The sequence below is a fragment of the Apteryx rowi genome, unplaced genomic scaffold (genome assembly GCF_003343035.1).
Source record: "Apteryx rowi isolate R43461 unplaced genomic scaffold, aptRow1 scaffold_531, whole genome shotgun sequence".
NCBI lineage: Eukaryota > Metazoa > Chordata > Aves > Apterygiformes > Apterygidae > Apteryx > Apteryx rowi.
The window spans coordinates 510,097-536,331 of NW_020450796.1; the positions used below are offsets into that span (position 1 = coordinate 510,097).

The 26,235-nt window shown below is 53.6% G+C and overlaps 1 protein-coding gene across 5 annotated transcripts in view; it reads right to left on the reverse strand.

The window, feature by feature from the left end:
- The window catches only part of CARMIL2 (capping protein regulator and myosin 1 linker 2), a 37,428-nt gene extending 11,747 nt beyond the window's left edge, over positions 1 to 25,681 (reverse strand). For 3 of the 5 annotated variants that reach the window (XM_026080976.1, XM_026080974.1, XM_026080978.1), the window contains exons 1-28: positions 25,564 to 25,681; positions 22,932 to 23,023; positions 22,320 to 22,370; positions 21,828 to 21,887; positions 19,475 to 19,596; positions 19,089 to 19,210; positions 17,719 to 17,789; positions 16,772 to 16,845; positions 15,273 to 15,348; positions 15,096 to 15,184; positions 14,168 to 14,262; positions 13,645 to 13,731; positions 13,063 to 13,172; positions 12,434 to 12,511; positions 11,948 to 12,024; positions 11,690 to 11,794; positions 11,265 to 11,334; positions 10,911 to 10,992; positions 6,666 to 6,762; positions 6,226 to 6,283; positions 5,885 to 6,057; positions 4,933 to 5,001; positions 3,875 to 3,968; positions 3,705 to 3,800; positions 3,050 to 3,178; positions 1,323 to 1,436; positions 855 to 1,030; positions 61 to 148 (exon numbers count right to left, since the gene is read on the reverse strand). In XM_026080976.1, coding sequence (XP_025936761.1) covers positions 61 to 148; positions 855 to 1,030; positions 1,323 to 1,436; positions 3,050 to 3,178; positions 3,705 to 3,800; positions 3,875 to 3,968; positions 4,933 to 5,001; positions 5,885 to 6,057; positions 6,226 to 6,283; positions 6,666 to 6,762; positions 10,911 to 10,992; positions 11,265 to 11,334; positions 11,690 to 11,794; positions 11,948 to 12,024; positions 12,434 to 12,511; positions 13,063 to 13,172; positions 13,645 to 13,731; positions 14,168 to 14,262; positions 15,096 to 15,184; positions 15,273 to 15,348; positions 16,772 to 16,845; positions 17,719 to 17,789; positions 19,089 to 19,210; positions 19,475 to 19,596; positions 21,828 to 21,887; positions 22,320 to 22,370; positions 22,932 to 23,023; positions 25,564 to 25,603 — 2,595 coding nt within the window. In that variant the 5' untranslated portion in view covers positions 25,604 to 25,681. Of the gene's footprint in view, positions 1 to 60; positions 149 to 854; positions 1,031 to 1,322; positions 1,437 to 3,049; positions 3,179 to 3,704; positions 3,801 to 3,874; positions 3,969 to 4,932; positions 5,002 to 5,884; positions 6,058 to 6,225; positions 6,284 to 6,665; positions 6,763 to 10,910; positions 10,993 to 11,264; positions 11,335 to 11,689; positions 11,795 to 11,947; positions 12,025 to 12,433; positions 12,512 to 13,062; positions 13,173 to 13,644; positions 13,732 to 14,167; positions 14,263 to 15,095; positions 15,185 to 15,272; positions 15,349 to 16,771; positions 16,846 to 17,718; positions 17,790 to 19,088; positions 19,211 to 19,474; positions 19,597 to 21,827; positions 21,888 to 22,319; positions 22,371 to 22,931; positions 23,024 to 25,563 lie in introns of those variants that run through there. The other 2 variants (XM_026080975.1, XM_026080977.1) reach the window with 2 other exon arrangements.
- Between the last annotated feature and the right edge of the window lie 554 nt (positions 25,682 to 26,235).

Here is a 26,235-nt window from a genome sequence, read left to right on the forward strand (position 1 = left end):
CAGACACCCACCCCACATCCCCATCACGACCCACAAAGGCTGGCACCCTCTGGCACTCACCAGCTTGCACTGGGCAACAGTCAGGTCTCCCAGCACAGCATCCACAATGCAGTCAGCCACAGCCGCTGTGACAGACAGCTTGATTTCACTGGGACCAGAGAGAGGGATGTCAGAGCTAGCACGGACAAAGCAGCCCTGCCTCAGCCCAGCAAGGGTGGCCAGCATAGGTGTCTTCATTTTCAGTGAGAGACGTGTGGGTAAGGAGAGATTGAGCTGGGTAGCCATAGGCCCCTCCAAGCCTTGGGCCTGGCTCTGCCAGGAGCTGAGAGGGCACAGGTGACCCTGGAGTGCAATCTCTTTGCAGAGCCCTGCTGGGGAACTGGAAGCTCAGCCAGGGGACGGCCGTGCTGCTGGAGACATGTCAAGGAGGACATGCCCAGGCAACTTGCTGGCCAGACATGTGCACCCATCCCTGCTCCCCATGCAGGGAGTAGGACCTGGAGCAGGTGCTGGCTGTGCCCCGGCAGGGACCGAGGATGCCAAGCACCTCCCCTCCAATGCTCAGGACTCCCCTTTCTCAGCAGTGAGAATGTGTCTAAATGAACATCACCTCTCACTCCCCCCCGACCCAGGACTTTCCAGCTCCCCAGGGACTCGTGGCAGTAGGTCTGAGCTCGATCAAGTTGGGAAGTGAAGCCAAAGCAGCAGCCAGGTCCCTCTGCCCCACACTCTCCCTGGCAGCACAGCCACGTGGGGTGGCTCTGACCTGGAGCTGCCCCATGGGAGAGAGGCAGCTGTGCGGCAGCCCCTCAAATGTACAGCTGAGCAAAAAAGGAAAAAGTCATGTCACCCACTTTAGCTTGCTGAAGACATCGGTGACCATCTGGTCCAGGACGGAACTGAGGTTGAGGTGGTCCTGGAGGTAGATGCGCTCTGACATTGCATTGACCAGCTGGTCCCTGACTCCTCTCTTCTGTACCATGGCCGGGCACAGGCTGTGCACTGTGTCCAGCACTGCCTGCATGATTGCCTGTGGCAGACCCAGAAGTTAGGGGGAGGAAAAGGGAATTTTCTGCATTTTTTCTATCAGAATTCAATGTTTTCCTATTTGTCTCAGGAGCTGTTGTGTACGGGGGGACCTGGGTGATGGAGGTGATGGAAGGGGTGCAGTACATGCACTGCTGGAGCACACTGTGTGTCAGAAGCTGGCATCCCTTTGGCAGGGCAGTCCCTGCATCTGGGGCTTCAGGACTGAGGCTGACAAGCGTCCCATGCCACTGGTGGCTCCCTGCTTGCTGCAGCAGCTCCCAGCAGGCACCCACCTGGATTTCCCGGCCGCAGGCCTGTGATGCTTCCTCTGTGAGACATTCCATCTTATGCTGCAGCTTGCCATTCTGGTATGGAGTGTTCCCTGCTTCATACAACAGAGGCAAAATCTGCAAGGGGAGGAGAGAAAGTGTGGATCAGCCCATAGCAAATTTTCTGTACTCTGCTTGGCCATGTATGGCAAGCACAGTCCTGGTCCATTGGCCCTCCTTCTCCTGTTGTGCCCAGCCAATCTGCTCTCTCACTGTCTATCTTTTCCTATCCCTTCCGGCACCTCTGCAACATCAGCACTGTCTTCTTAAGTTAAATCTCACTAGAGGCCTTCCGTAAACCAGGAAGCTGATGAGCAACCTCTTTCTCACTCTGTTGCAGGGATGCATACTCATCATGCACAACCATTTGTCCCCAAGATTTGGAAAACAGCACCAGGTCCCTGCAGAGCATCCTCACCATGGTATAGCCTCCAGGTGCTACCAGAAGACTTGGCCTCTCCCCGTCTGCAGTAGCATCCCCCACCCTGTAAGGTCCCACTTTCTGTAAGTTGTAAAGTCAGTGCCAGCCCCTTGCAAGCAAGCTGTTGTGATGGTATGTATCTGAAGCAGTTCTGTCCCCAAAACACCCAATGCAAATCCTTTCTGGTACAGCCTCAAGGAAATTCTGTCCCCCAGCTGCTCCCTGCATCTCCAGTCTCTCACAAACTGCTCATAGGTTTGTGCAAATTTTCCCTCACACTGGGATGGAGAGATGCAGTGTGTCACTTGGGAAAGCCCAGTGGGGCAAGGGAGGCACCATGGCTTTTGGCCTTGCCGGCTCATATAGAGACAATTGCCACACAGGGACAAGGACATAGTGCCAGGCTTGGGATGGGGGCACAGGCTCAGGTGTGTGGAGGGAATCATACCTCTCCCCTGCAACAGCAGTTGATGAGATGGTAAGTGATAACACTAAGGAGGAAGATGCCCATCAGCTGTATTAAACAGTAACCAGGGGGTTGCCAAGAGACTTCAGAAAAAAAAAAAAAAGTGGCAGCTTGAAAAGAAGTATAGAAGAAGAAGGAGAATGTGTAATCGGGAGAGAGAAATAGGAACAGCAGCAGTCCAACAGAATCTAACACTGCCAGGAGTGGCCCCACCAACATCACAGACTGGTGGAACATTCTCCCCATCACGTTGTGGGAGGCTGCATCCAGCCAATGGGGCTGAGGGTATGGGGATCCCCAAGGAGGGATCTGGTCTGGGGGAAGGGGGGGGGTATCATCAGTGTGGGCATCAGAAGATTGTAAGGAGCAGCACAAGCGGGCCCAAAGTCAGAGCATCCACAACTCCCAAAGGAGGGTGGTGCAACAGGTGACTTTCCTGCCCGAAGAGGGGGGTGCGGTTGTAACCCACAGTTCCTGGGGTGGGGGGGGGGGTGCACACAACTGTGTGTATCTGCGTGTATGTGGATTAGAACATTTTGGGATTTGTTATAGAAGGGGTTTCAAAAATTTGCAGCTCTTTTTTAACATTTTATAAGTGTTTAGTAATGTGATGTATATCTGTTGCACTGATGATACCAATCTTGAAAATTCATTGCTTGCTAGTTAAATATGCCATTAATAAATCAAAAAACTGCTTTGATCTTGGATTTAAGCCCCATGAGTTGAGCGTTTTTTTTTCCCCGCGGCAGAAAGGCAAGGCAGAGGGAAGGTGACCCCAGTTTTCCTGGAGTGCAGCAGACTTACACTGACAGAAAGGTTGGCATTCCTGATGGCTTCCTCTGCAAAGAGGATGTCGGCCTCCACCTCCCTGCCAAGGCAGGAACTCAGGATGTCAACATGCTTCTGCACGCTGAGGCAGATTTCGTTCACCATCTGGAGCACAGAGGAGATGCTGTCATGCACCGATGCCTGAGCAGCACTGCAAGTCTCTGTCCTCTCTGTGATTTCCCAGGAGAAGGACACATGGGTGCTGCCCAGCTGGGCAGTAGGAGCACATGCAGGTAACTGTCCACAAGGTCTTCCCCGCCTAGTGACCAGGGATGCTGGACAGCAGGGATTTTCTTGCAAGCATGTGTTGAGCACATGAAGATGGCAGCATACTGTGCAGGGGAGGATGAGCAGTGAGATATCTCAACACCCATCTGTGCAAAGCACAAGGATGAAGCCAGGATGGCTCCCTGGGTATCTCAGCTGCATTTCTTCCTGCCCAGCCCTGCTCTCTTCTTCATGGCCCTCTCTGTCTTGGGCTCAGAAAAAGCGAAAAGGGGTCTGTGCTGCTTGCAAGAGTCAGCGTGAGCTGGCCAGAGGTCTGCTTTGATGTCCTGCATTAGCCAAGATTACTCATGCTGGAGCAGAGCAGCTGACTGTACAGCCGGACGTGGCAGTTTCATGTACTTGCCTGTTCAGAAGAGGTGGTCAGGATGCCCTGCTGCAGCCGGAAGGTTTGTGTGGGCAGCGTGCGCCGCATTTGGTTCCTTGTCAGGCAGGACTGGATCTGCAGCATGTAAATAGCCCCGTGAGGAAGCATCTTTTGCATCCCAGCCCAGGTCTCCCAGACCCTGGACCCACCTTGTGCACTGCCTCCTCTGTTTTCTCAGGGTTGCTCCGATATGCCTGCACCACATCATTCATTGGCAGGGGCATAGACTTCAGGGTGTAGTTCCTGTGAGGCAATGGCACAGGTGAGCAGCGGGACAGTGGCATTGCCAGCACCTTTACTGCAGGCAAGCATCTACATGGCATCTCCTGCCTTGCAGTGGCAGAGACCCTGGCACATCAGTCTCATGGTTTTAGCCCCGCCATGAAACATGTGCATGGGGAAAGCATTTCCCTGCTGACATAATGTAGTTTCCAGGGCTTGTGGGGATGGCTGAGCTCGAGCAGTGAGCAAACCCCCACAGGTTCACAGTGGCTGCCCATCTGCACTCTCTGGCCACTCTGACTGAAGCCCTCTCAGCTCAAACCGCTGGAGTCCATATGGTGTTGACCTCCCTGCGCATCTGGGTGGCCATGTGTCAGAGCCCACAGTGGTCTCAATAGGTGAACAATTTTTTTCCATCTTTCATGGACAGGAGGGAGTGGAGTGCCAGGTCCCCACAAAAAGCAACCTACACCTGAGCAGATCACACTGTGCTCACCATGGGCTGACTTTGGTATGGTTCAGAGTGAGAAAACTCTGTGCTGGGTTGGGATACAGAGCCCCGGCACTCCTGATGCAGGCTCTCAGCTCTTGTGGGTACCGCAGGTTAGGAGCAACACTTTTCCCTCTGGCTGTAAAACTTGTCCCTCCATCCTCTTAAGTGATGCATGGTGCTGGAAGGGGGAAATGTGGGCCATAGCCAGCCCTGGAGCTCTGCAGCAACAGAGATCACTAATGAAGATGATGTCAACAAGTGGGTTGCTTTGCTGGCTGCAAGGTCAGGGTCATGTAGTGACCCCACTGTGTGGAAACTCCACCAGACCCTGTTTCCAACCCGCTGGCTCTGTGTGAGATGCACTTGCTGCATTTGGTGGAAACAGTGATGGGAACATTTTTTTTTTGGGGGGGGGGGTGGTGATGTCCTGGTGCTAGAGTCTCTTGTGCATGGTAGTAGCAGGGCAGGACAACCAAGCTGCCCCTTCTCTACCTCTCCAAGGCTTGAGCCACCTCCAGGAGTCCATGGCCAGTTGTGTTGTTCCTGTCCCAAACTACGGTCCTGCAAAGAGGGAAAAGAGTGAAGCCCTCTCCAGACCAACACAGCAGCCCATGTCAGCTCACCAAGTGGGACACCAACCTGCTTCCCAGGCAGGGACTGATAGCTGGCATGGAGGGCGGGCATCTGGCTGCCAGGAACCAGCAGGGCCATGCCAAGCCATGCCTGTCCTGCTGGGTGCCAGGAAGCCTCAGCCAAACTGACCCCACACACCAGGAGGCAGGGAAATGGGGTTAAAAATCTTAACTTCATGATTCAAAAGCTAAACTTGTCCCCTGCAGAGAGCTGCAAAGTAGCTGGATGTCTGGAGGGCGTGCAGGGCAGGACAGCCTTACTCAGACAGGCATCACTCTGCTGGCAGGGGCAGAGGTCCCACAGAGGAACATCTCCAGCTGAGAGACGCTTCCCAACTCTCTGTCCCCTGCAGAAACCCCTGCCTTTCCTTTTCAGGCAGAATTTGGTAAAAATTGACATTTTAGGGACTGGAAACAGCTCTCTGCCATCTCTGCCTGGGGCACTGATGACAAAGCATGGATGAACAGTGACCACAAGGCTCCAGCTCCAGCATCCTGGGCTGCATGGGAGCCTGGAAAAGAGCTGGAAAGTGCTGGTGTGGCACTGCCCTGCAGGGGAAGAGATTTAACTACTCTCTTGCCCTTTACATGTCATGTGAGAGCACCAGCAGCTGGCTGGCATGAGAGTGAGATATGGTCACAGCATCCAGCTGCTCACTGGGAATGGCCGGGGTTGCAGCTGCGGTCACAAGGAGCCACAATAAGCCTCCTTCAGTGGCATCAGCATCACAACGTGGACTGTCGTGTTGAGACCACCTGGCACAATGTGGGAAGGAGGCCCACAGGGAGAGGGACACGTGGCCCCATGCTACCTGAGTTTCGTGTTGATTTGCAGGGCTTTGGCTAGCATCTTGGCACCAGTGTCTCCCATGGCATTGCCGCTGATGTCCAGAGCAATGAGGCTGGTGTTACTGCCCAGGGCACTGAGCAGGACGTTGGTTCCCAGCTTGAGGCGCGACTCAGCCACCGACAGGGACTGGAGAGCCTGGAAGGGGGAAAAGGAGGGAGAGATGTGTTTGTCGTGCCAAACTGGACAGCATCTCCAGAGCAGAGTCTGCACAAAGCCCTGGAGTCATGGCAGTTGATGAGAGGCAGGGCATAGGTGGGATGGCTGGGGCAGGTAAAGGCCGCTGGTACAGCAGGAAATACTTACACAGTCATCTTCTTGGGTGATCTGGACAATGCGGTGCAGGACATCCACCAGCCCGTCTCTGCAGCAGAGGCAGATAGTTACACATGCATCCCAGCACCACTTCCCCCAGAGCAGCATGGACAGCTGGCAAAGTTCAATCCTCCCACATTTGCCCCAAGACACCAGACACTTGTCAGCCTCCTGCCTGCTTCCTACCCACATTTCAAGAGGCTACAACCTGTCTGTGATGCCTGCATTCCAGCAAGGACTGGGTCAGGAGCAGGTGACAGTCCCCCCATGAGTCCTTGATACATTAGAGCAGGCAGGCCTCTGAGGAAAATAAGGCAATCCCTGGCATTCCCAGCCAGCCCAGGGCTCAGATGGAGAGAGAGAAGTGAGGTGGGCACGTGGTGCTAGGGCAGGCCCTGGCCTGGGGACAAAGTGCCACGGGTTTCACTTACTTGGATTTGATGTTAAAGTTTTTCCCCAAGGAGACATGCCTAATGGACTTGCTTCTGCCAATGGACAGCACCAGGGTCACCATATCAGAGTCAAAACCTGTGAGAGATGAATGCAGTGATGAGACACCCAGTAGGATGCTCTGAGCGGTCCAGACCACCAAGGCTGGACCAAGGTGGTTGTGTGTGGCCCACCAAGGATGACCCACAGAGCTGCCATGCTGCCACAGCAGGATGGCAGAGGGGCACCCCAGGCAGATCCTGAACCTTTTCCTCCTCTTCATGGCTCCCCCATGGAGGGCAAAGACCTATTCATCTGCCCCTGAGGGGGAGGGTAGAGCCAGGGGCTGTGAGGAGTCTCACCCAACAAACAAGTAGCCTCTGTGAAAGTCTTGCTTTTTGGAACTGGGGTGGCAAGGCTATGCTGAGCTGCAGGGAGCACTTATGGGGCTAAAGAGGGGCTTGCTTTCTGCTGCCTTCTCCCCTCAGCCCTCCTCCAGGAGGCACCCAGACATCCTTCCTGCAGTGGATGCCTGCACCTCCATCCCCATGGCTGCAGCTTTCCCAAGAAAATTCAGCAAGCAAAGGTTATATCCTTTCCACAGCAAAACACAGAGCATCCTCACGCTCCCACTCTGGTGAGCCCCAGAAACTGGGAAGGAGGTCAGCAGGACTCCAAAGGGCTGGCGAACCCCAGAGGCTGCAGAGGAGGTCAGCAGGTTCCCAAGGGGCTGGAACATGGCTTACAGCCCTGCTGCTGCACAGGGATCTGGGCAGGGATCTCTCACCCCATTGCTCCACTGTCCCAGAGCAAGAGGCACCCAAGACCTGCCGGGCAAAGCCCAAGAGGACAGAACTCCAAGAGGAGTTTTCTCCCAGCCCACTACCACAGACTTGTCCTTGACTGCCTCTACACACACAGAATGATGAAGCTGCGGCCAGGGGAGGGCCCTCCCTGGCATCATCATCCTCCATGCAACCAGCAGTCTCCAACATGGCAAAGAAATGGGTGGTGTGCAAAAATACTGTAAGACCTGCTTGATCTTTGCAAAACTGGTACTGCACTGGCCATGGCCAATGTTTTAGGGGCATATGTCTTTCCCTCTCCTTTTTTTAACTTTTAACTGGAGCACAATGGAGCAAATGACTGTTGTTATTAAGCGAACACTACGAAGTCTGTGGTGCTGAGGTATTAGCTGGAGGACCACTGGACTGCACACAGCTCTTACGCACTCACTGTACCTCCAGCACAGAGTTGCTGTTTGGGGAAAGGCAAAATAAAACTACATTTTGGAAAAGGTTGGCCAGAGATTTTTTTTGGAAGGCAGCAAGCTTTTGGAGCATTTGTGAGTCAGGGAAACCATGAGCTGATTTTGCACAAGTTTCTGAATGACTGCAGAACACATCAGCTTTCCTAGAGTGATCCAGCTATAGAGGCACTGAATGATCTACTGTGAGATCTTTGTGAGGCCAGTTTAAGATGTTCTAAGGACTTGCAGGTGGAATTAAAAAGGCAGCAGAACTGATGTTTGCAATAAGTAGGATTGCTCTCTTGCAGCCCTGTGGCTTCAGAGGCTGCAGCAGGATAAAGTTAGATGGGGGCAGGGAGCTGCTGTGGAGGGTTTGAAAGAGTTTCAGCCCAGACAGGGCTTTTAAACATTTTGCCTAACTGCAAAACCTGAGCTTGCAATGTTAGATTACTTTGAATTAAGTGAACTGAAGAAGTTTGTGCCAAGAGAGATGTGAAATGAGAATTACACAGATTCTGAGACAAGAGAGGACAGTGGCCAAAGAATTTGTCCCATGTCCTGTGATGAAGATGCTGTCTTCGGCTGAGGCTTGACTGGATCCATCCAGTTCCCCAGCACAGATGGAGAAGGATTGCCCCTCTCTTAGTGATAGTGGGGTACACATAAGCCCTGGCCAATGCTGGAAAAGAGCCTGGGTCATGGTTACCCGCTCTGCTTAAAGGATAGCTGCCTGAGGAGCTGAAGGCTCAGAGTACCTGCCCTGCAGCTGGGCTCCCAGAAGCTGCAGCTCCTGCACGGGCATCACCTCCAGAGTCATCCCCTGCGCCAGCCAAAGCAGCTGTGGTGCAGAGAACCCAGTCAGCTCCCCCACAGAATCACAGAACCATTGGCCTTCTTTGCCACAAAAGCACATTCCTGGTGCATGGTCATCTTATTCTCCACCAGACTCTCAGGTCCTTGTCTGCAGGGCTACTCTCCAGCTGGTCAGTCCCCAGCCGGTACTGGAACATGCGGTTATTTCTCCCTGGGTGCATTCTCTCTCCACTCCCCTTTGTTGAACTTCATGAGGTTCCTCTCTGCCTCTCTCTCCAGCCTGTCGAGGTCCCTCTGAATGGCAGCACGGCCTTCTGGTGCATCAGCCACTTCTCCCAGTTTCGAGTCAGCAGCAAACTTGCTGAGGGTGCACTCTGTCCCTTCATCTAGGTCATCAATGAGTAAGTTGAGCAGGATTGGATCTAGTATTGACCCCTGGGGGACACTGCTAGCTACAGGCCTCCAACTAGACTTTACACCACTGATCGCAACCCTCTGAGCTCTGCCATTCAGCCAGTTTTCAGTCCACCTCTCTGGCTGCTCATCTAGCCTGCACTTCATCAGCTTGCCTATGAGGATGTTATGGGAGACAGTGTCAAAAGCCTTGCTGAAGTCAAGGCAGACAACATCCACTGCTCTCCCCTCATCTACACAGCCAGTCAATCCATCATAGAAGGCTTTCAGGTTGCTTAAGCACGATTTCCCCTTTGTGAAGCCATGCTGACTACTCATGATCACCTTCTTATCCTTCACAATGCTTGGAAATGGTAGTCAGGATTAGCTGCTCCATCACCTTTCCAGGGATGGAGGAGAAGCTGACTGGCCTGTAGTTCCCTCCTTCTTGCCCTTTTTGAAGACTGGAGTGACATTTGCTTTCTTCCAGTTCTCAGATACCTCTCCTGATCACCATGACCTTTCAAAGATGATTGAGAGTGGCCTTGCAATGATATCAGTCAGTTCCCTCAACACTGGTGGGTGCATCCCATCAGAGACCATGGACTTGTGTATGTCCACATTTGGTGAGATGCCCTGCACCACATGACAAAGTTAGCTGGTGAGCCAAGGCATGCTTGATCTCCCCAGAGTGTTTAAAGAAACACTGGAGTAATCCCACTTGACTCTCTGTAGGCCTGGCAGTGAGCACAGAAAGAGCCAGCGCCACACAGGCCCAACACTGCCTTGGCTCCACCAAGTGTCCAGCTAACCCAGTTGCCATTTTTGAAGCCCAGCACTGACTTCTGGATACATATTTCCCCAATAATTTTGCCATTTAACTAACTGATTCTGATAAAGTGCAGGAATTAAGCTGCAGTGGGTACACGGAAAATGAGCACTCGTACATATTTTTAACATAGGACCAAAGTTGCTGATACCAACACGCTTGAAATTACAAGTGGCCAAACCTGCACATGGAGGAATGCTATGGACATGAGGGGTGAGGGTCACCATCACTGGCCAGAATTAGATGCAATGATGAAAGATGATGGAAGAGGTCTGGCGCATTAAGAGACTGCTGGACAGCGGGAAGGAGAACATTGTGGGGGAGAAGAGCACATGTAAGGCTTTCCTGTCTTGGGGAAGGCATGCAGGTTTTGTTTTTAGGGTAGATAGATAGCCAAAAAGCCCAATGAAGTGATAATTTGTCTGGGAGGAATCCACTCCAGGTGTTTGGGTACCCACATCCTTGTGAAACACTGGCATGATTTGGTTGTCCTTTTGTACTTTGCCCACCAAACCTTTTGCTTAGATGCTCGTGCAGCCTGTAGTGCTGTGGCTGCTGCTAAGGAAGGACTTTTATAGCTGATGAGCACAGTCTAATTTTGTGTTAAGCAGTGTGATCAAGATGCAGGCAAGCACAGCAGGCACAGCCCTAGTTCAGGGTGGGAGATTTCACAGCACTCTGCTGAGCCGAAGCTCTGGACACCAGGTGGGTACCCCAAGGTGGGTGCACTCTGAGCCTAGTATATTGTGCAGTCACAGCCAGGCAAGGGAAACAGGTCAGCAATGGTGCAAGAGTGCCAAGAGCATCTCTGACAGCCTGGTGTGACTCTACTCATCTATCCAAAGCTGCTCCATCTCCCTGGGGGACTCCTACAAGCTCAAGAGATGCTGCACACCCTGAGGCAGAACACCGTGCCCACAGATGGAGGAGACTGCACTTCCAGATGAGGAAAAAATGACCTACCGTTGTCAGACAAATCCAGATCACTGACGGAATTGGCATCAGAGATGAGATCCTGGATGACTTGGGCCCCTGCTGATCTCAGCTTGGAATAAACAGAAACACATCAGTACAAGGGGAGGCGCCGAGCCCTGCAAATGGCAACCTGCTGTCAGGAAGGTCACCTCAGCCCCATGGTGGACAGGGGCTGGACCTTCCCGTATGGGAGTGAGCCCCTGCCTACCCTGCCATGGCCTCTCCGCCTCAGGGATACACACTCCTAGGGATGCAATATGATACCCTGGCTGGAGACTGCCTCCAGCGCTCCTGGGCTCATACAACTCATGGGTGTTCGCCATGCACAGGCTGCCCCCTCACCTCACAGCTGCTAAGATCCAGGTGCAGGTCACTGATGCAACTGTTGTACGCCAGCCCTTGCAGCAAAGCCCTGGAAAAGTCACCAAAGCCATTGGCTAGAGCAGTGTGGGTACCAGCCGTCTGCCATAGGGCACCCTCTGTGGGCTGCAGAGTGGGACAAGGGGGATAGGGAAAGGGTTGTTTCCCAGCAGGCAGAGCTCTGCCTTTTGCCATCCCTATCCAACATCCTCACCAGCCCCCTCTAACTGCAAAGCCCTAAGTCAGGTCCCACTGGACAACGCTCACCCATAATCTGCTCCCATTGGCAGACCCAGAGCCTCTCCATCACCCTGCTGAGCCTCTGCAGGGATAACAGGGGTGGCTCAGGCCCTAGAGCTGGGCTCTGTGTGGCTGGACATCTTGCCAACATGCTGCTGCCATCTTACCTTACAGCATCTGGAGGCAGCTTGGTACCTGCCAGTGAGACATGCCTGAGGGCAGAGGCCTTGCTGAAAAATTGCTTGATGGCGGGAGAGACATCTTTCACCCTTCTGAAAGGAAAGACACAAAATAGCATCATCCCCTGTGCATGCCTGTAGCCAGCACTGGCTGCCCACTGCCTCAGGAGATGCCAGGCAGTCACTGCCGACTGGGCCATGACAAGCCATGGACAAGATTCCCTCCCTTTCATGCACTGGTCTTACTTGTGTGAGTATACATTTTTGGAGAGATCCAGATGGACAAGGCTGGTGCAGCATCCATGAGCCAGTGCTCCGAAGATCTGCAGGAGGGGATAAGTTGAGACATGTCAAAGACCCAGCTAGCGCCATGGCACCTCATGCACCCCAGACCCGAGCCAGACAAGAAAAGGGACAGCGATGACGGTGTGGGAGACCCTAAGGCAGGGGTCTGCTCATTCTGGGGCTGCCGGCTACCACCATTGCTCCCAGCTCCCTTCTTCCTCCTGCTGAAGCTGGTGCCTCCCAGTCCATGGAATGCAGAACAGTGCATTGCTGAGCTGGCTGCCATCATACCCCTCTGCCCCCACAGGTCCCCTGTCCGTGGGCCTGTGCAGCCCCATGCCACACAGGATGCAAGTAGGGGGGGTTGGGAACACCTGTGGGGGTGTGGCACAATTTCTGGAGCTAGTCACCGGTCACTGTCTGGGGTCCCTCTGTTTGAGTACTCACAGTGTCTAAAGAGCAGTCAGTGCCAGACAGGCTGAGGTGGGAGAGTGAGCTGCACCAGCAGAGGAGGCTCTGCAAACTCTGTGGGGAGAGAGGGCTCAGCAGCTCGCCCAGGACCCCTGGTATCCACCCTGGGTACCCTCTGGCTCCCCACTCCCCAAGTATCCCAGCCAACCTGGCCAACCTCCTTCCTTCTAATTAGGAAGAAGAGAAGATGGTGATGAATCACACAGTGACCCACACTCCATGCATGGACCATTTGGTCCCCGGGGTGTCTCCTTGCTCAAGATGCCATCTCTGATCCTCACGTGAGGACAGGGAGGTGTCTCCCCAGCAGAGTCCCACAGCTACTCTCAGGCAGGCCACAACCTTCCAGTGTGCCAAGCACCCCTGTCCAAATGCAGCTGGGGATGCCAAGCACCTTGGTTTCAGGCCCTCCAGCAACAGCCACTTCTGAGTGCCTGGGCCACTATGACGCAGAGATCAGCCTCTAAATGAACCAAGGCCAGCCCTGCCAATCCTCTGATAGAAGCAGCAAGGCCACCAGAGGAAGGAGTGCGTGCCCATGTGTGCAGGGGACGGTTTAGCCTACAATGTCAGAGCATTGACCCTTCTCAGCCCATAGCACTCACGCTGGTGTCGTCCACGGCCAGGGTGCTGGGGTTTCCGGAGAGGTCCAAGTATCGGAGGGAAGAGCCGATGGCTTTGTTAGCTGCTAGGGCCTGGCATAATGTGCTCATTCCTGCTTGGGGGGAGGCCAAAGAGACAGATGCCCACAGATCTTGGACAGAGCCCACCCCTGCACTGTGGAGAGCCACAGAGCAGAGGAAGAGGCAATTTCCTATGTTCAGGGCAGCAGGACATCGTGTCCTCGAATGTGTCCTGTCCATGGCATCCCTGAGGGACTGTTCCTTCTCCTCACCCCTCACCATCACCCTGTGCACCCAGGTATGCCATGCCCAGCCAGGCCTTGCAACATCTTTCTGGAGACATCTCACTCGCAGCCAGTGGTGAGGCTGTTTCTGGGCAGAGTGTGCCATCTTCTGAAATGCCTCGTCAGGGGCACGCAGCCCCCAGCCCACCCATGCCATCCCCTCTGGGAGTTTCTTTGGTGCCATCCTGGCCCCTTTGAGCCATGAATGCTGTGGATGGAGTCGCTGTGCCTGGCCTCCCAACTGGGACCCGAAGGGGGGAATGTGGTCTCAGGGCTGTACCTTTAGCAGTGAGTGATGTCCTGGCCAAGTTGAGGCTCTGCAGGCCCTTGAGCCTCTTCTCAAAGTGCTGGCTGAAGGCAATTATCCCTGACGGAAGAGTAGAAAGCCCTGAGCAGCCGTGACAGCACAAATGGGTGTCTGTACCACCCTCAGGTATTGTCCCCACAGTGCATGCAGCAAGGGCAGCTCTCTGAGCTGCTTGCTGCAGGCATGGCAATACCAATGAGTGGCTTGGGCTGCCTTGCAAGTGCTGGAAAGGTCAAGGGCCAGGAGCTGCAGAAGGAGGCCACAGGTTGCTCCACACACTCGCCATCAGGTTTCACAGGGAATTAGGGGTTGAGAACAGAGCCAGCCCAATCCTGTTGCTGCTCCCCACAAGCACTTCCAGGCAGGGACCTGCCTTTGCCCAGCTGCCAATGGGATGCAGAGTTGGGGAAAGAGATGAAGGGAAGTCCCAGGGCAGGACAAAAACAACAGCTCACATAAGCTTAAACACATCCTGGCACAGTGGGGTGTGGGGTACCTCTGTCTTCCAGCTGGTTGCCAGCAAGATTGATGGTGTGTAGCACAGAGTCAGGATGTCTGCTGAGTGCCTGGGCCATCCTCTGAGCAAATTCACTGCAGAGAGAAAGGCTATGTGTCTGACAAAGGTACAGACACCATCGAGAGACATGGCTGCCCACCCTGCAGCCTTGTGGGGACACGGCACTGGCTCCTGCCAGTGTGCAGGAGCCAGGCTCCATCCAAAAGCAGAGCCTCGCCAAGGCTGCATCATGCCTGCTGGCCTCCAGGCTATGGGGATGCTGTGCCTCAGCGGGCTCTCACACTGTCTAGGCTATGTGGCATCAACACCCTGGTTGCAGGGACACCTAGACCTGGCATATGGGTGAGCTGGACTACGCTGCACCGTGCATGCGAAGTGAGCTGGGCAGGGCTGTCAAGATCCTGCTTAGCACTGTGCCAGGGCCCTGCACCCTCCTGGCAGCCCTGGCAGTCCAGTTATGATGTCTTCTACCCGCGCAGGGCAGGCTGCAGGGCCAGTATGCACGTTAATGTTTCAGTGGCCTTACTAAGGATCCCCACAGTCCTAAAGTGGGAATCTCTCTGACATCCTTAGATCCCTCAGCCACATTAATGAAGGTGCGAGCCCTGCCTCCAGCACAAATCAATGCTTCAACACCTGCGAGGGACAAGCATTCCCCCTCTTCCTCTGATTTACAAGGCAGGAGTTTGTCTTGTTAGATGCAGGTTGACATCGCTCAAACATTTTACCTATAGACTCAAATTTGACCAAAATTTTTGCTATTTTAACACTTTGGGGACATAATCAGCAAAGTAGCTGGAGGAAATATAGAGGAAGCTCCCTGTGCTGACCAGAGGCAATTATCTAGTGCTGCCCAGGATGCATCGATATTACAGAATACCCTCAGAAAAGCAATACTTTTCCTTACGATTTTAGCCCACTGTTTTCCAGCACCAGCTCCTCCAGTGTCACTGATTTGCTGAGCATATACAGGAGTTGCTCTGAAATCTCCAGGTTCTGCAGATAAAGAAAGCCTTTTTGAAAGCCCAGCCATCTCCAGGGGACACAGCTCCACCAGGACCTGTGCCACATGGTGGACACTCACCAGTCTGAAGTCCTTGCAGTAGAGCTTTGTGAACCACAGGTTGAAGGACAAGGCAGCAACGCTCAGTGCCACGTCTCTGCAGGGTGACAAGGACAAGGCAGTCAGGGGCCAGACTGTGGGTGGCTGCCTGACAAAGCAGTCAGTTGGGCCACAATCACCCCATGGTGCACAAACACAACTACCACAGCGTGCACAGCCACAACCATCCTGGAGTGCACAAACACAACCTCCGCAGGGCACATACACACAACTGCTTGCTGGTGCGCTGCCACAACCACCCTGGGGGGCACAGTCACAGCCACCACAGGGTGCAGAAACACAGCCACCCTGGAGCATGCAAACACAACTGTGTCCTGGTGCACAGCCACAACAGCTTTGGTATGTACAGCCACAACTGCCCCAGGGCATACCTCCCAAATGGCCAAGGGTGCACAAACACAGTGTTCACCAGAACAGGACTGAGCAGTCAGGCCAAGGCATTTTTGGAGAAGGCCTGTGAGTTTAAAGCACCTCAAAAATAGAACTCAGTTTTACCAGATTGTTCCCGCCAGGGAAAAGAAAATCAATCAAAAATTTGGATGTCTCCATCAGAATGTCCATTTTTGTTTTGAACTCACCTTCATTTGAAGAACAACACATGTTGTGCTTGACTGAATAGAAAGTTTCTTTTTGACTTTCTGGTCCAAAGAAATATCCAAAAATGTCCCCATTCAGGTGGACCAACAAACAGATCTTCTGTTCCCCAAAACGAAAAGCCCAGACCTTCAATTTACTATTTCCCAGCTGGCAGATGAGAACCTGGCCAGCTGCCTTCTCCTGCAGATAAGTCTTCACTCCTTCTTTCTAAGGCCACGTCTCTGGATATGTCTATATATATCTAGATGTGTCCAAAAACATAAGTATAGATGGGGTTGGAGGCCCCTGCTGGTGGGAAGAGCTGCTAGGGCAACCTGAATGTAGTGCTCTGGGCACAACCTGAGCTTACAGCCTCATTACGAGGTTAAAACCCCATAACAGCTATCTGGGGCACTGGCAGGGCTGCAGCCTGGAAGGGAGACAGAGAAATGCAAATTTTTGCAGCTGTTAGCAGAGCTGCCTGCTTTGCATAGGGAAACACCTGACAGGCACAAGCCATGAAAGGCCGACATGGCCTTCAGTTTTCACCTCCTTAACTGGTTCTCAGAGTTATATAAATGTTAAAAATGGATAGGAAAGTCTCCCTGGCCTCTTGGGACAGCCACCCTGAGGGACAGAGGTGTTTCTGAGAGGAAATTCCCCTTCTAACTGGGGTATTTTTCTGGGGAAATGTCTGCCTGCAGCCAGCAGGGTATAAACCTACTATCCTTGGAGCACATGCAGAGATTAAAAACCTCCAACAAGAGAACAGAGAAGCATCACACCATGCACCAGCTCCTGAGTGCAGGGCAGCATGGCCAGGGTGCTTGAGGAGTGGTGCGCTCCTGCCTTCATGACGAACATGGTGGGGCTGAACGACTCACCGGCTCTCCAGGTGGCTGAAATCCAGTAGGTTGAACTCCCGGCAGTCTTGGCTGTGGTAGATGTTGTCCACATCCTGCCAGACAGACAGACACTCAGGCAGGGCTCAGTGCCAGGTCCAGGGAAGGGCTTCAGCATATGCCAGCATGCCTGGCAAGCTGTGCCATCAATGGAAGGAGCTACGTTTTGCCCAGAGGCAGATTCCTCGGGGACCCTCACACAAGAATCCATTTCCCACAGCCCTCGAGAGCCTAGACAGATGCTGGGAGCCTCATGCCTAAATCCAGAGCCTGAAACCTCTCTAGGGACAGAGGTAGTAAGAGCACATGTCCCATACTGATGCAACTCTTCCCCATGCTGTAGTGGCTCCCTGACCCCTTCCACAGGGATTGGCCAGAAGAAGCCAATGAACCCCCTCTGTGCTGGGGACGGGGGCCTGGAAAGATGTGGGTTCAAGTCAGCTGATGTCCCACAGGAGGAGGAGGACAGCCTGTCCTGCTGTGGCTGTGTCCCAACATGGCCAGCTGTGCTGTCACCAGCTGTTCTCCACTGGAGACACCCAGCAGGACCATGGATTTCCAGGGTTTTTTCATATACATCAGCCTGGGAAGCTTTCTGGTCCAAGGTATCTCATCCCCCTCTTGCACTTCATTCCACCCCATCAGAGAGAAGGGAACACTCAAGCAGCGTAAACCTGTAGTTCCCAGCCCCGGGATGTTCCCAGCCCTGGGATCCTCCCATCCTGCTGGGATGCTCCTTGCCCTTGGGATACTCCCAGCCTTGGGATGTATCTGGTCCCCAAGATACTCCCAGCACCCGGGATGCCTCTGCTGCCTGGGATGACTGTGTGGCTGCAGTGTGGAGTGGAGGCACCAGTAAGCACCCCGCTGCCCTGCCCTTCCAACAAGCTGCTGTGATTGTCTCCTTTCTGCGGGGTGGACCAGCTTACCCACTGGATCTCCTCACGGAAGGTAAAGCCATTGTAATCACATAAAGCAGCATATGTCTCTGAAAACCCACCTGCAAAGAGAAGGCAGTATTGACGGCACTGTGAGCAGACCTTCCCAAGGAAACACAAAGGAGACGTTTGGGGCAGGCAGAAAGCAAAAAGGGAAGGCAGAGGCTCTCCCTGCCCTCCTCAAAGGGGCTGCAGAGTCCTTCTTGGTCTACTGCCATCCCAAAAGGGACTGCACAAATCAGCGGGCTGAGGCAATAATTCTGCTCCTTTCACCTGATCCATGCAGGAAATCCTAGTGCCTTATTGCCTGTTCTCTCTCTGCACCCTTTTACTAGGAGGTTTTGTTTCCATAAAAACACAGTGATTTTGGCCATGGATTGTAAAATTAGGCACTGGGATGGCAGGGGTGGAGCTTAGCCTGCCCTGGAAACCATACCCAAGCCACACCAGCCTGCCTGGACATGGCTGTTACAGCTGGACTGCGTGCTGCTCTTCCCACGTGCCTCCTCTACGTCTGGCCCCAGCTTATTGCATCTGCAAACATCACAGCTCCAATGCCAGGCAGAAGCCCTCCACAGCACATCACTGTGGCCTCCTCATTATGGCTCCCTGTGCTCTTCCTAATTTGTGGTGCTGGGGCACAGTCTGCTTTTCCAATTTGCCCACAGACATCTCAGCTCCAAACCTGTGCCACAGCCCCACAATCTTGGGGAGCTACCTGGGATCCAATTTCCATGCTATAACAACCCCCCTAATTCAGAAATAAGATGCCAGGAAAGTTGTGTTGCTATGGTGACAGCAGAGGTATGCCAGGGTTGTGTTCATGTAGTCATCTTTTTAGCAACCACCCCTCTTTCCAGCTTATGTTGCCCTAACTCTTCTCCCACTAAAACCCCTGGAGCTTTTAAAGTCCATACTCCAAACAGCTAGAACCCAGGCTTGGTGTTGCAGTGCTTGGTGCTGCAGCAATACCACATTAGGTAGATAGAAGCATCTATGGCTGTGCACCCTCATGGGTAGATGCATCTGTGACTGTGCATCCTCGCCATACAGCTGTCCTGCTCCTTTCTGGGAAGCTGCAAACCCTCCAGCCTGCCAGACGGGCTCCTCACCCACACACCGTGCACCTCATTCCTACTCTGTGAGATGGGGTCTGCTGGTGGAGAGTGCACCCTGCTAGCAGGGCTCCTACAGACATAAGACAGTGCAGGAGCTGCCTCGCCACCAGATGTGGGAGGCCACAACCAGACACTGGTGATGACTGTGTGGCTAGAGTTGGTGGATATTGGGCTGTGACAGATCTCTGAGGTGCTCCAACCCTCCTGCCTGTCCGGTGTGTGTGCGGGGAGAGTGACACTTACCGCAGGGTCCTTGGTTGCTCTGCAACATTTCCTCCAGGGAGTCTGTGATCCTTCGGATTCTCTCGTACAGGTTGGGGGGTGAATTCTTGAGCAGTGTTCTGGGGAAAGGACCAGGGAGCAGACTGGGAGAAAATCATCCACATCCCAATATATGCTTAGCTATAACCCATATACCAGGCCCAGAGAGTGACCAGAAATATTCTTCCTGATGTGATCAGGGAACAAGGAATATTTGGCCTCCATCAGCACGGTTTCCTCCTATTAAAAGGCCCTGTTGGACACCCAGCCTGTTTTTTGGCTCTGTCTGAGCAAAGGATGTTTCCTCCAAGGTGACATGATCCCTTCAGTTCCTACATGACCATCCCTGAGGACTAGGGGACCCTTACCCAGGGGACGAGTCTGGAAAGACCTTCTTAAGTGACATGGTGACATGGATGACAACTTGCTCCAAATCATCAAATGACATAAGCCGGAAGGCATAAGAAGATGTATCTGTTTCTATGACAACCTGCAGAGGCCAAAGGATGGGAGACATCTGAGAAAACTGGCAATGTGCAGCATCCCCAAACCTGCAGACACGACACTGACAGCAATCAGCCAAACACTGCAAGGGCTGCAGTCTTATTGCATGCATCTAACCTTTGCAGTTATAATTCTAGCCAGAGTGCTGTAAGTGGAGGTAGGGCTGAGAGCAACAGGAATTTAGGATGAAATACAGTAAAGATATTGTCATGTGCCAGAATGAGGCATTAACACCCTCCTCCCATCCCCCCCGCCCCCACAGAATTAAAGGAAGGTAATGCAAAAGCAGCCCCAACCAGTCAGGGAGAGAATAGCCTCTGCCTGCAGCAGCCCCAGCAGTGACTGTAGGATGACGCCGGTTTAAAGTTCATGGTCCCCCAGTGATTAGCTTTCAAAGACACAGTAGCATAGCTAGTGGCCTGCCCTTTTCTTGCCAAGAGCTTTAGGGATTGAAATGACCAAGACAGACCCCATTTGGCATTGATTTCAGTGCCTGAACTCACTCATCCTCAACAAAACCTCCCTCCACCCTCAGAGCTGCCTCCAGACTAGCTCTGCCACTTGCTGTCCTGGCAGAGCAAACCTCTTTGCCTGCACCCCTGCAGCGAGCCCCTGCAAAACTGGAAAACCCTGATGCAGCAGAGGAGATGGTAGGGCCAGCAGAGCAGAAATGTCTGGGGTCTGTGTAGCCAACTGCCTGCCCAGGATCCCATCTCTAGGGCAAGTGGTGGACAGGAATGTTGTATAGAAGCAGCTGGCTTGCTGCGTCTGCCTGTTCCCAGCTAAGGCACAGCCAGCTTGCTTTGTGAAACAGCCCCTGATGGAGGTTTCCTCCCTGAATTTGTCTCATTGGGTTTTGATGCTTTTTTAGCTTTTGGCTTCTACAAAATCCCATGGCAACACATTCCCTGATTTAATTACACACTGATTGAGATGTAGGAGGGAGATGACAATTATCTGTTTGGGCAGCATAAAGATAGAGCTTCTTTTCAGAGCAAGGGATCCATGGGTGACAGTGGGGCTGGTCTCTGCCTGCCCCAGCCAGGTGCTCAGACTGGCAGGTGAATAACCACTAGAGCTGTCATATATCCTCAGGGGTCTGTGCCCAGTCAGATGGTCTCAGAGATAAGCCAATGATTTGAAGTTAGCTGTTTTTCCAGCTCCTTGTAAGTGCCCAGGTGACACTGTCCTGTCCCTGACATCACTCGGCCCTGCTCGCATCCTGGGAGCACACCTCCTCAGGATGTGCCTCTCCTCCTGACACCCCCTCCCAGGATATGTGAGGCTCTGGCTCTCCCTGCAGCTTTCCCCTCTGTATCTCACAGGCTGTGTGTAAGCTGCCAGCCCATACTGGGCATTTCCAGCCCCCGACGCTATGCTGTCTGAAGCATCATGGCGTCCTCTTCTGCTCTCTCTGCCTATTCCTTCTTTAACTCTGCGCTCCTGCTTGAGCTCTCTAAGCAAAGCGCAGCTCAAATATGCAGCCTGCTCCTAAGAGGTTTGTCTCTCTAATGTCAAGCAGCAGAAGCCCTATTTACAAGTCAGGGCTATCACTGATGATGGTGCTTTAATGAGCAAAAGCAAGACAAGAGGTTAACAGGGACTGCAGCCTTGGCTTCAGCTGACATGTCCAATTTGGGACACTCCCTTCCTCTCCTTCATGGTTTGCTACTGCTATATCTACCATGCATGCATGCCTTGCTGTTAAGAGGATTAAGAGTTTAAAACACCTTCCTGCTAAATTTGGCTTTGCTTGGGTAAGCCAGTTGCAGTTTATCACCTTGTCCCTGCTGAGCGGGAGGTGTCACCCAAATGCCAAGGAAGGTAGGAGCTGCCTCCACCTCTCGGTAGAGGTTCTGCAGCATGCACAGCCAGGTATGCTGGAGGAGAGTGGGTGCAGACACCCTCATTCCCCTCTCAGCACCCCTGAGTGCCTCCCCTTACCTCTGGTTCATGAGGGTGATAACATGGGTGAAGCCGTAAGAGGATTTCTTTAGAGGTGGCAAAGGGATAAATACGCTGGGAAGCTCCTGAAGCTCAGCAATGGTGACCCCCAATGTAAAACAGTGGGCAATGACTTGCCCCAGACCCTGCAGCAGGCTCCAGGTCAGGGTTTCTAATGAGGAGAGGTGGGCAGAACATGCCTTGGCAATCCAGGTGCTGACATGCCCCACACAGGAATTGCTCAGGGAGGCTTTCCCAATGGGTGCCACTCACCAGGCTGGACTCTCTCACTGTGATCTCCTGCACCTCCAGAAAGCTGAAACTGCTGTGCACCTAGTGGGAGAGAAGGGCTGGATCAGCCACAGAGCTGACAGAGATGCGTCAGCGCCCTGGACTCCAGGCTCTGCCCCATGATCCAGGGCAGTGCCTGGCCACAGCTTCTCCCTGCACTTGGTCAGAGCCCTCCATTCCCAAACCCTCAGCCTGACTGCCAGTGCCCTGATCTGAGCCTCCTCTCCCATTTTCCTGCCTGTCCCACCCTACCCCATGTGCCATATGCAGCCCTTGATGCTGCTGCATCCTGAGGGCAAGCCCCACAGACTAATCCTGCTCCCAGGAGCTCTGCAGACCTCCTGACTCAGGCTACCTGTGGCCACCATGCAGGACACCTGGCCCCACACTGGTGCTGATGACCCAAGGCAGTGAGCGAGGTCTTCCTGGGAGCATTGGGGGTCTGCCATGGAGCAGAGGGACCTCAACACTTACCCTCACTGGCAGAATCACCAGCAGCACGTAGGCTCGCCAGGGGGTCAGCACCTAGGCAGGAGAAACCAGGGTGACAGGGGACTGGGGTGACACAGGAGCTGCCATCCTGTTCAGACCAGCCCCCCCAACCAATAGCTTGTTCCCCACTGTAGCCCTTAAGCTGCTGCCTGGGGAAACTGGGGAAAGCATGAGCCAGGAAAACTTATTGGATAATTCAAATAATGCGGTCTGTAACCTGCAGCAGGGTCCATCCCGTTCTTGCCCTGCAAGGCGTCCAGCTCCGTGACTGATGGTTCACCAGCTGAGCACAGCAACCCTGTGCCAGGAGGAGAGGTAGGTGCGTGCCTGGCCCTGCATGCTGCCCTGCAAGTCCTGCACAGGCAGGGAAGACCCAGACAGGCATGAAGGTCTTCCACACCTCTGGTGATGCCATTTGTCCTGTCAGTTGGGTTTAACCACCCCCCGCAGTCCTTGCTGTGTGTCTGGTTAGCTTACCACCCTATTGCACAGTTCAGCAAGGCAGACACTGATCCCTCTGCGTACTGTGGGTTCGGGACCTCAGTCAAGCTCAGGCTAACAGCAAAGGGATGGAATGCTGGACCCTGCACATACCAAGATGTAGTCGTCGTACTTGGATTTCACCAGCAGCTGGACTCTCTTGACCAAGAGGATCTTCTTCGTCCCCAGGAAGGCAGTGATGCCCTCTGAAAAGACCAATGTCCAGTGTAACTGATCTGACTGAAGCTAGGAGTTGCACTTTGTCCTTTACCATGTGCGTGTGATCTGCTGTCCAGAAGGGTGCATGGCACAGCATGCCCATGATCCCTCTGTGACCACCCCCCAAGCACAGCCTGAGCTCCCCACTCCCACACCAAGAGGGAGGGCTCAGGGCTAAGGGAAGAGGGATGGGATCTGGACATGCATATCCATCTGAGGAGAAGGTCCATGCATGGCTCCAGCTCTCCTAAACCACAGCAGTGGTCTCAACAGTCTTGTGACACAACACAAACCTCCTCCTTGCCAAGGGTGGGCATCCCCAGGCAGCAGTGATCTGCCACCAAATTGTCGCAGATTGAAGGCACAAAGCACTCTTCAAGCCTATCTCTGGTGGGATGCAGAGGCCTGGTCCTCATCATGTCTGAGCCAAGAATGGATTTCCCCCATGATGTGCCAGTGCCAGGCACTTCCATATGGTACCAGCTACATGCCCTGACCTCCCAGCTCTGTCCTGTGTTCACAGTGGCATCCCCATGTGTGAGGCCAGTTGACCACTCTTGTCGCCAGGCACAGGTCCTTTGCAATGAATTTCATGTTGGCCATTCACCCCTCTTGGGGGAGAGGCTCTTTACTTTGTGGCCTTACAGAAAGGAAGCGGTTGGTTTTGGTATTACACTCTCCCTCACAGACATGAACCAGTTGAGCCCCACACTGCCAAGAATTAGTTCTTCTCTAGCCACATCTAAAGGTAGACACTGATGGCACTGTTTGCTCTCCGTGATTCCACAGCAATGCTGGAGGCTGCATCAGACTGAGTTGTTGGTGCCTAACAGCTTCTCAGACAAGCTATGCACTTCCTCACAAACCTGGTTTTTATCTTGTTTGCTGCTCAGGTGATACATCCACCTGCTCATTGGCATGTGGAGCCTTGGCTACAGCTGAGACCAAGCACAGTGGTTCAGTGCCACCAGTTTGCTCTCTGCAGACATGCTGCTTGGCCTCCTTGTGTGGGATCCTTCAGGACTTCTCCCGGGACTCACTTAGGGTTTTATTAGAATGTCCAGCATTTGACTTCAACATAATGTATGTTTGCCTACCCATGCTAGGATTACACTGCACATGCTTTGGAATAGCCTTGCTCATTGGCATCTGGTACCATGCTCCAGCTGGGTCCCTCTCTCTCTTTCTTTCTTCCTGCATTTAGCCATAGGGCCTGTGGGGAGCTCTATGTGTACCCTCCCACCACAAGCTCCTTAATGCCCCAGCTGAGTCCTGCCCTCTCCATGGTGCATCCGGGGATGTATTCTGCCTTCCCCTTTTTTTGGAAATTGTCATGGCCATGATGTGCACCAGTAGTCATGTGTGCCAGCCTCCCCACGTTTGCAATCCCGTCACTCCCATGGTTGTTGTAGGCAAGCCCAAGACCCACTCCTGTTTTCTGTCTCTCATCTTGAGCTTTGCTTCACCTCTCTGCCTAGCTGCTTCTCTCTTTCTCATGATTCAGACTTTTTGCTCAGAACAGGCTGTTGTGACTAGAACTGCAACTGCCTGTCTCCTTGCAAAGCAGACTAAGTTTTCACAATGACACCGCTCACTCTGGCCCTCAGTGAAGCTGCAGGTAGTCCCGTTAGCTCTGCTGCTGTCAGTGGGGGCTTGTTAGCTCATATTCCTCCTGCGCTGAGAGTTTTCCTGTCAAAACTCTCACCTGGCTATCTGCATCCTGAGACAACAAATGGTTTTATCCAGCTGCTTCTCCGCACACCCATCCTATTTGGGAGGATTTTCTTTGCAGGTTTGTGCCCCTGGAGGGTCTGCTGCCTTGGTCAACACCAAAGAGAGCCAAGGAGGGTGAGAGCAGAGCACACAGGTCCCACAGCCTGAGCCACCATATACCTGAGGATGCATCCTGGCAGAGGTGGGCATCAGGTCTGTGGCAATGATGCAATCCATGCCTTCCCACCCCACTGCAAGCAACAATGGGGTTGGTGAGGCTAGGGATCCTAGTCCTCCTGTGGTCATTTGGTTTTTCAGTCAGATCTTGGAAGTCTGGGAACTTCTCCTGAAGCCTCAGCAGTGGCTAGCCACAGTGTTTCACACATCCCTTCTGCTGCCTGAGAGCCATGGCAGAGCTGCAGACCATGCCTTCCTGCCAAGCATGGTGCCAGTCAGGCTGTCCCTGGGAACCGTTGGAGATCTCCTGGCTGGCGTGGGGATCCCAAGCCCGCAGGTGTGTGCGGCACCATGCTGCACCTGCAAACCCTGCTGGTCAGTGGGAGCCTTGGAAAACCACATCCCTGATGAACCAACCTGTTATTAGGGGATGCTTTTGGTCTAAGCAGCACCCTCAAGTGAGCAGGTGTTGCAGCCCCATGACCTAGGCCCTGCTCAGAACCCTTTGAGCTGGGGTTGATAAGGAACCCACGAGCAGCCCCACCAGCCCCAGTACAGCTGTGAGGGCAGCAGAGCAGGCCCGAGATCAGCAAGTTCCATGTGGCATCCAAGAAACGCTGAGGTGGATAATGCTTACCTTGCAGCTCAGCAGGGATCCCTCCGGGAGACACAGCCATCGCTGGGACCACAGCGACCACCCAGGGAAGGGCACAGCGGTATCAGGGCAGCATCCTTCAGCACAGCCCCCGCTTGGAGCAAAAGGCACCCTGCTTGGAGGAAGTGCTGAGGTTACCAACCGGCAGTGCTGCTGCCTCGGCACCTCCTCCCCCTTCCAGTGCTTGGTGCCTCTTCCTGCCCCGTCAGGCAAGATTTACTGAGCGAGCAAGAGAAGTGAAATGAAAGCGACAGAGCCAGCAGCCCACGCAGGCCCGCTAAACCCTGCGCCCAAGCTGCCAGGCCCCCAGCTGGCTCACTCAGCCAGGCCCAGCCATGAGCAAGGACATAAGCATACCTGGGAGGAGAGTGCTGTGCTTCTGAGTGTCCCCTTCAGCCCTTCTTCTCCCACATGGGATAAAGCCAGCATTTCTCATGGGCAAGCGGGGTGCATGCTGCCAGCTCTTCCTTGCTGGGAGCAGCATCTTCTCCCCTTAGCTCCAGCCTTCAAGCTTTGAGGGTCTTGAATTATTCTTGCCCTGCATCCCCTCCAGGGCAGTTTATGGGTGCACATTCCTGCCTCAGTGCCCAAAGATGGCTGGGAAGCATAAAGAGAGCAGCTCTGCTTCTGTGCAGGATACTGGATGAGGGGGCT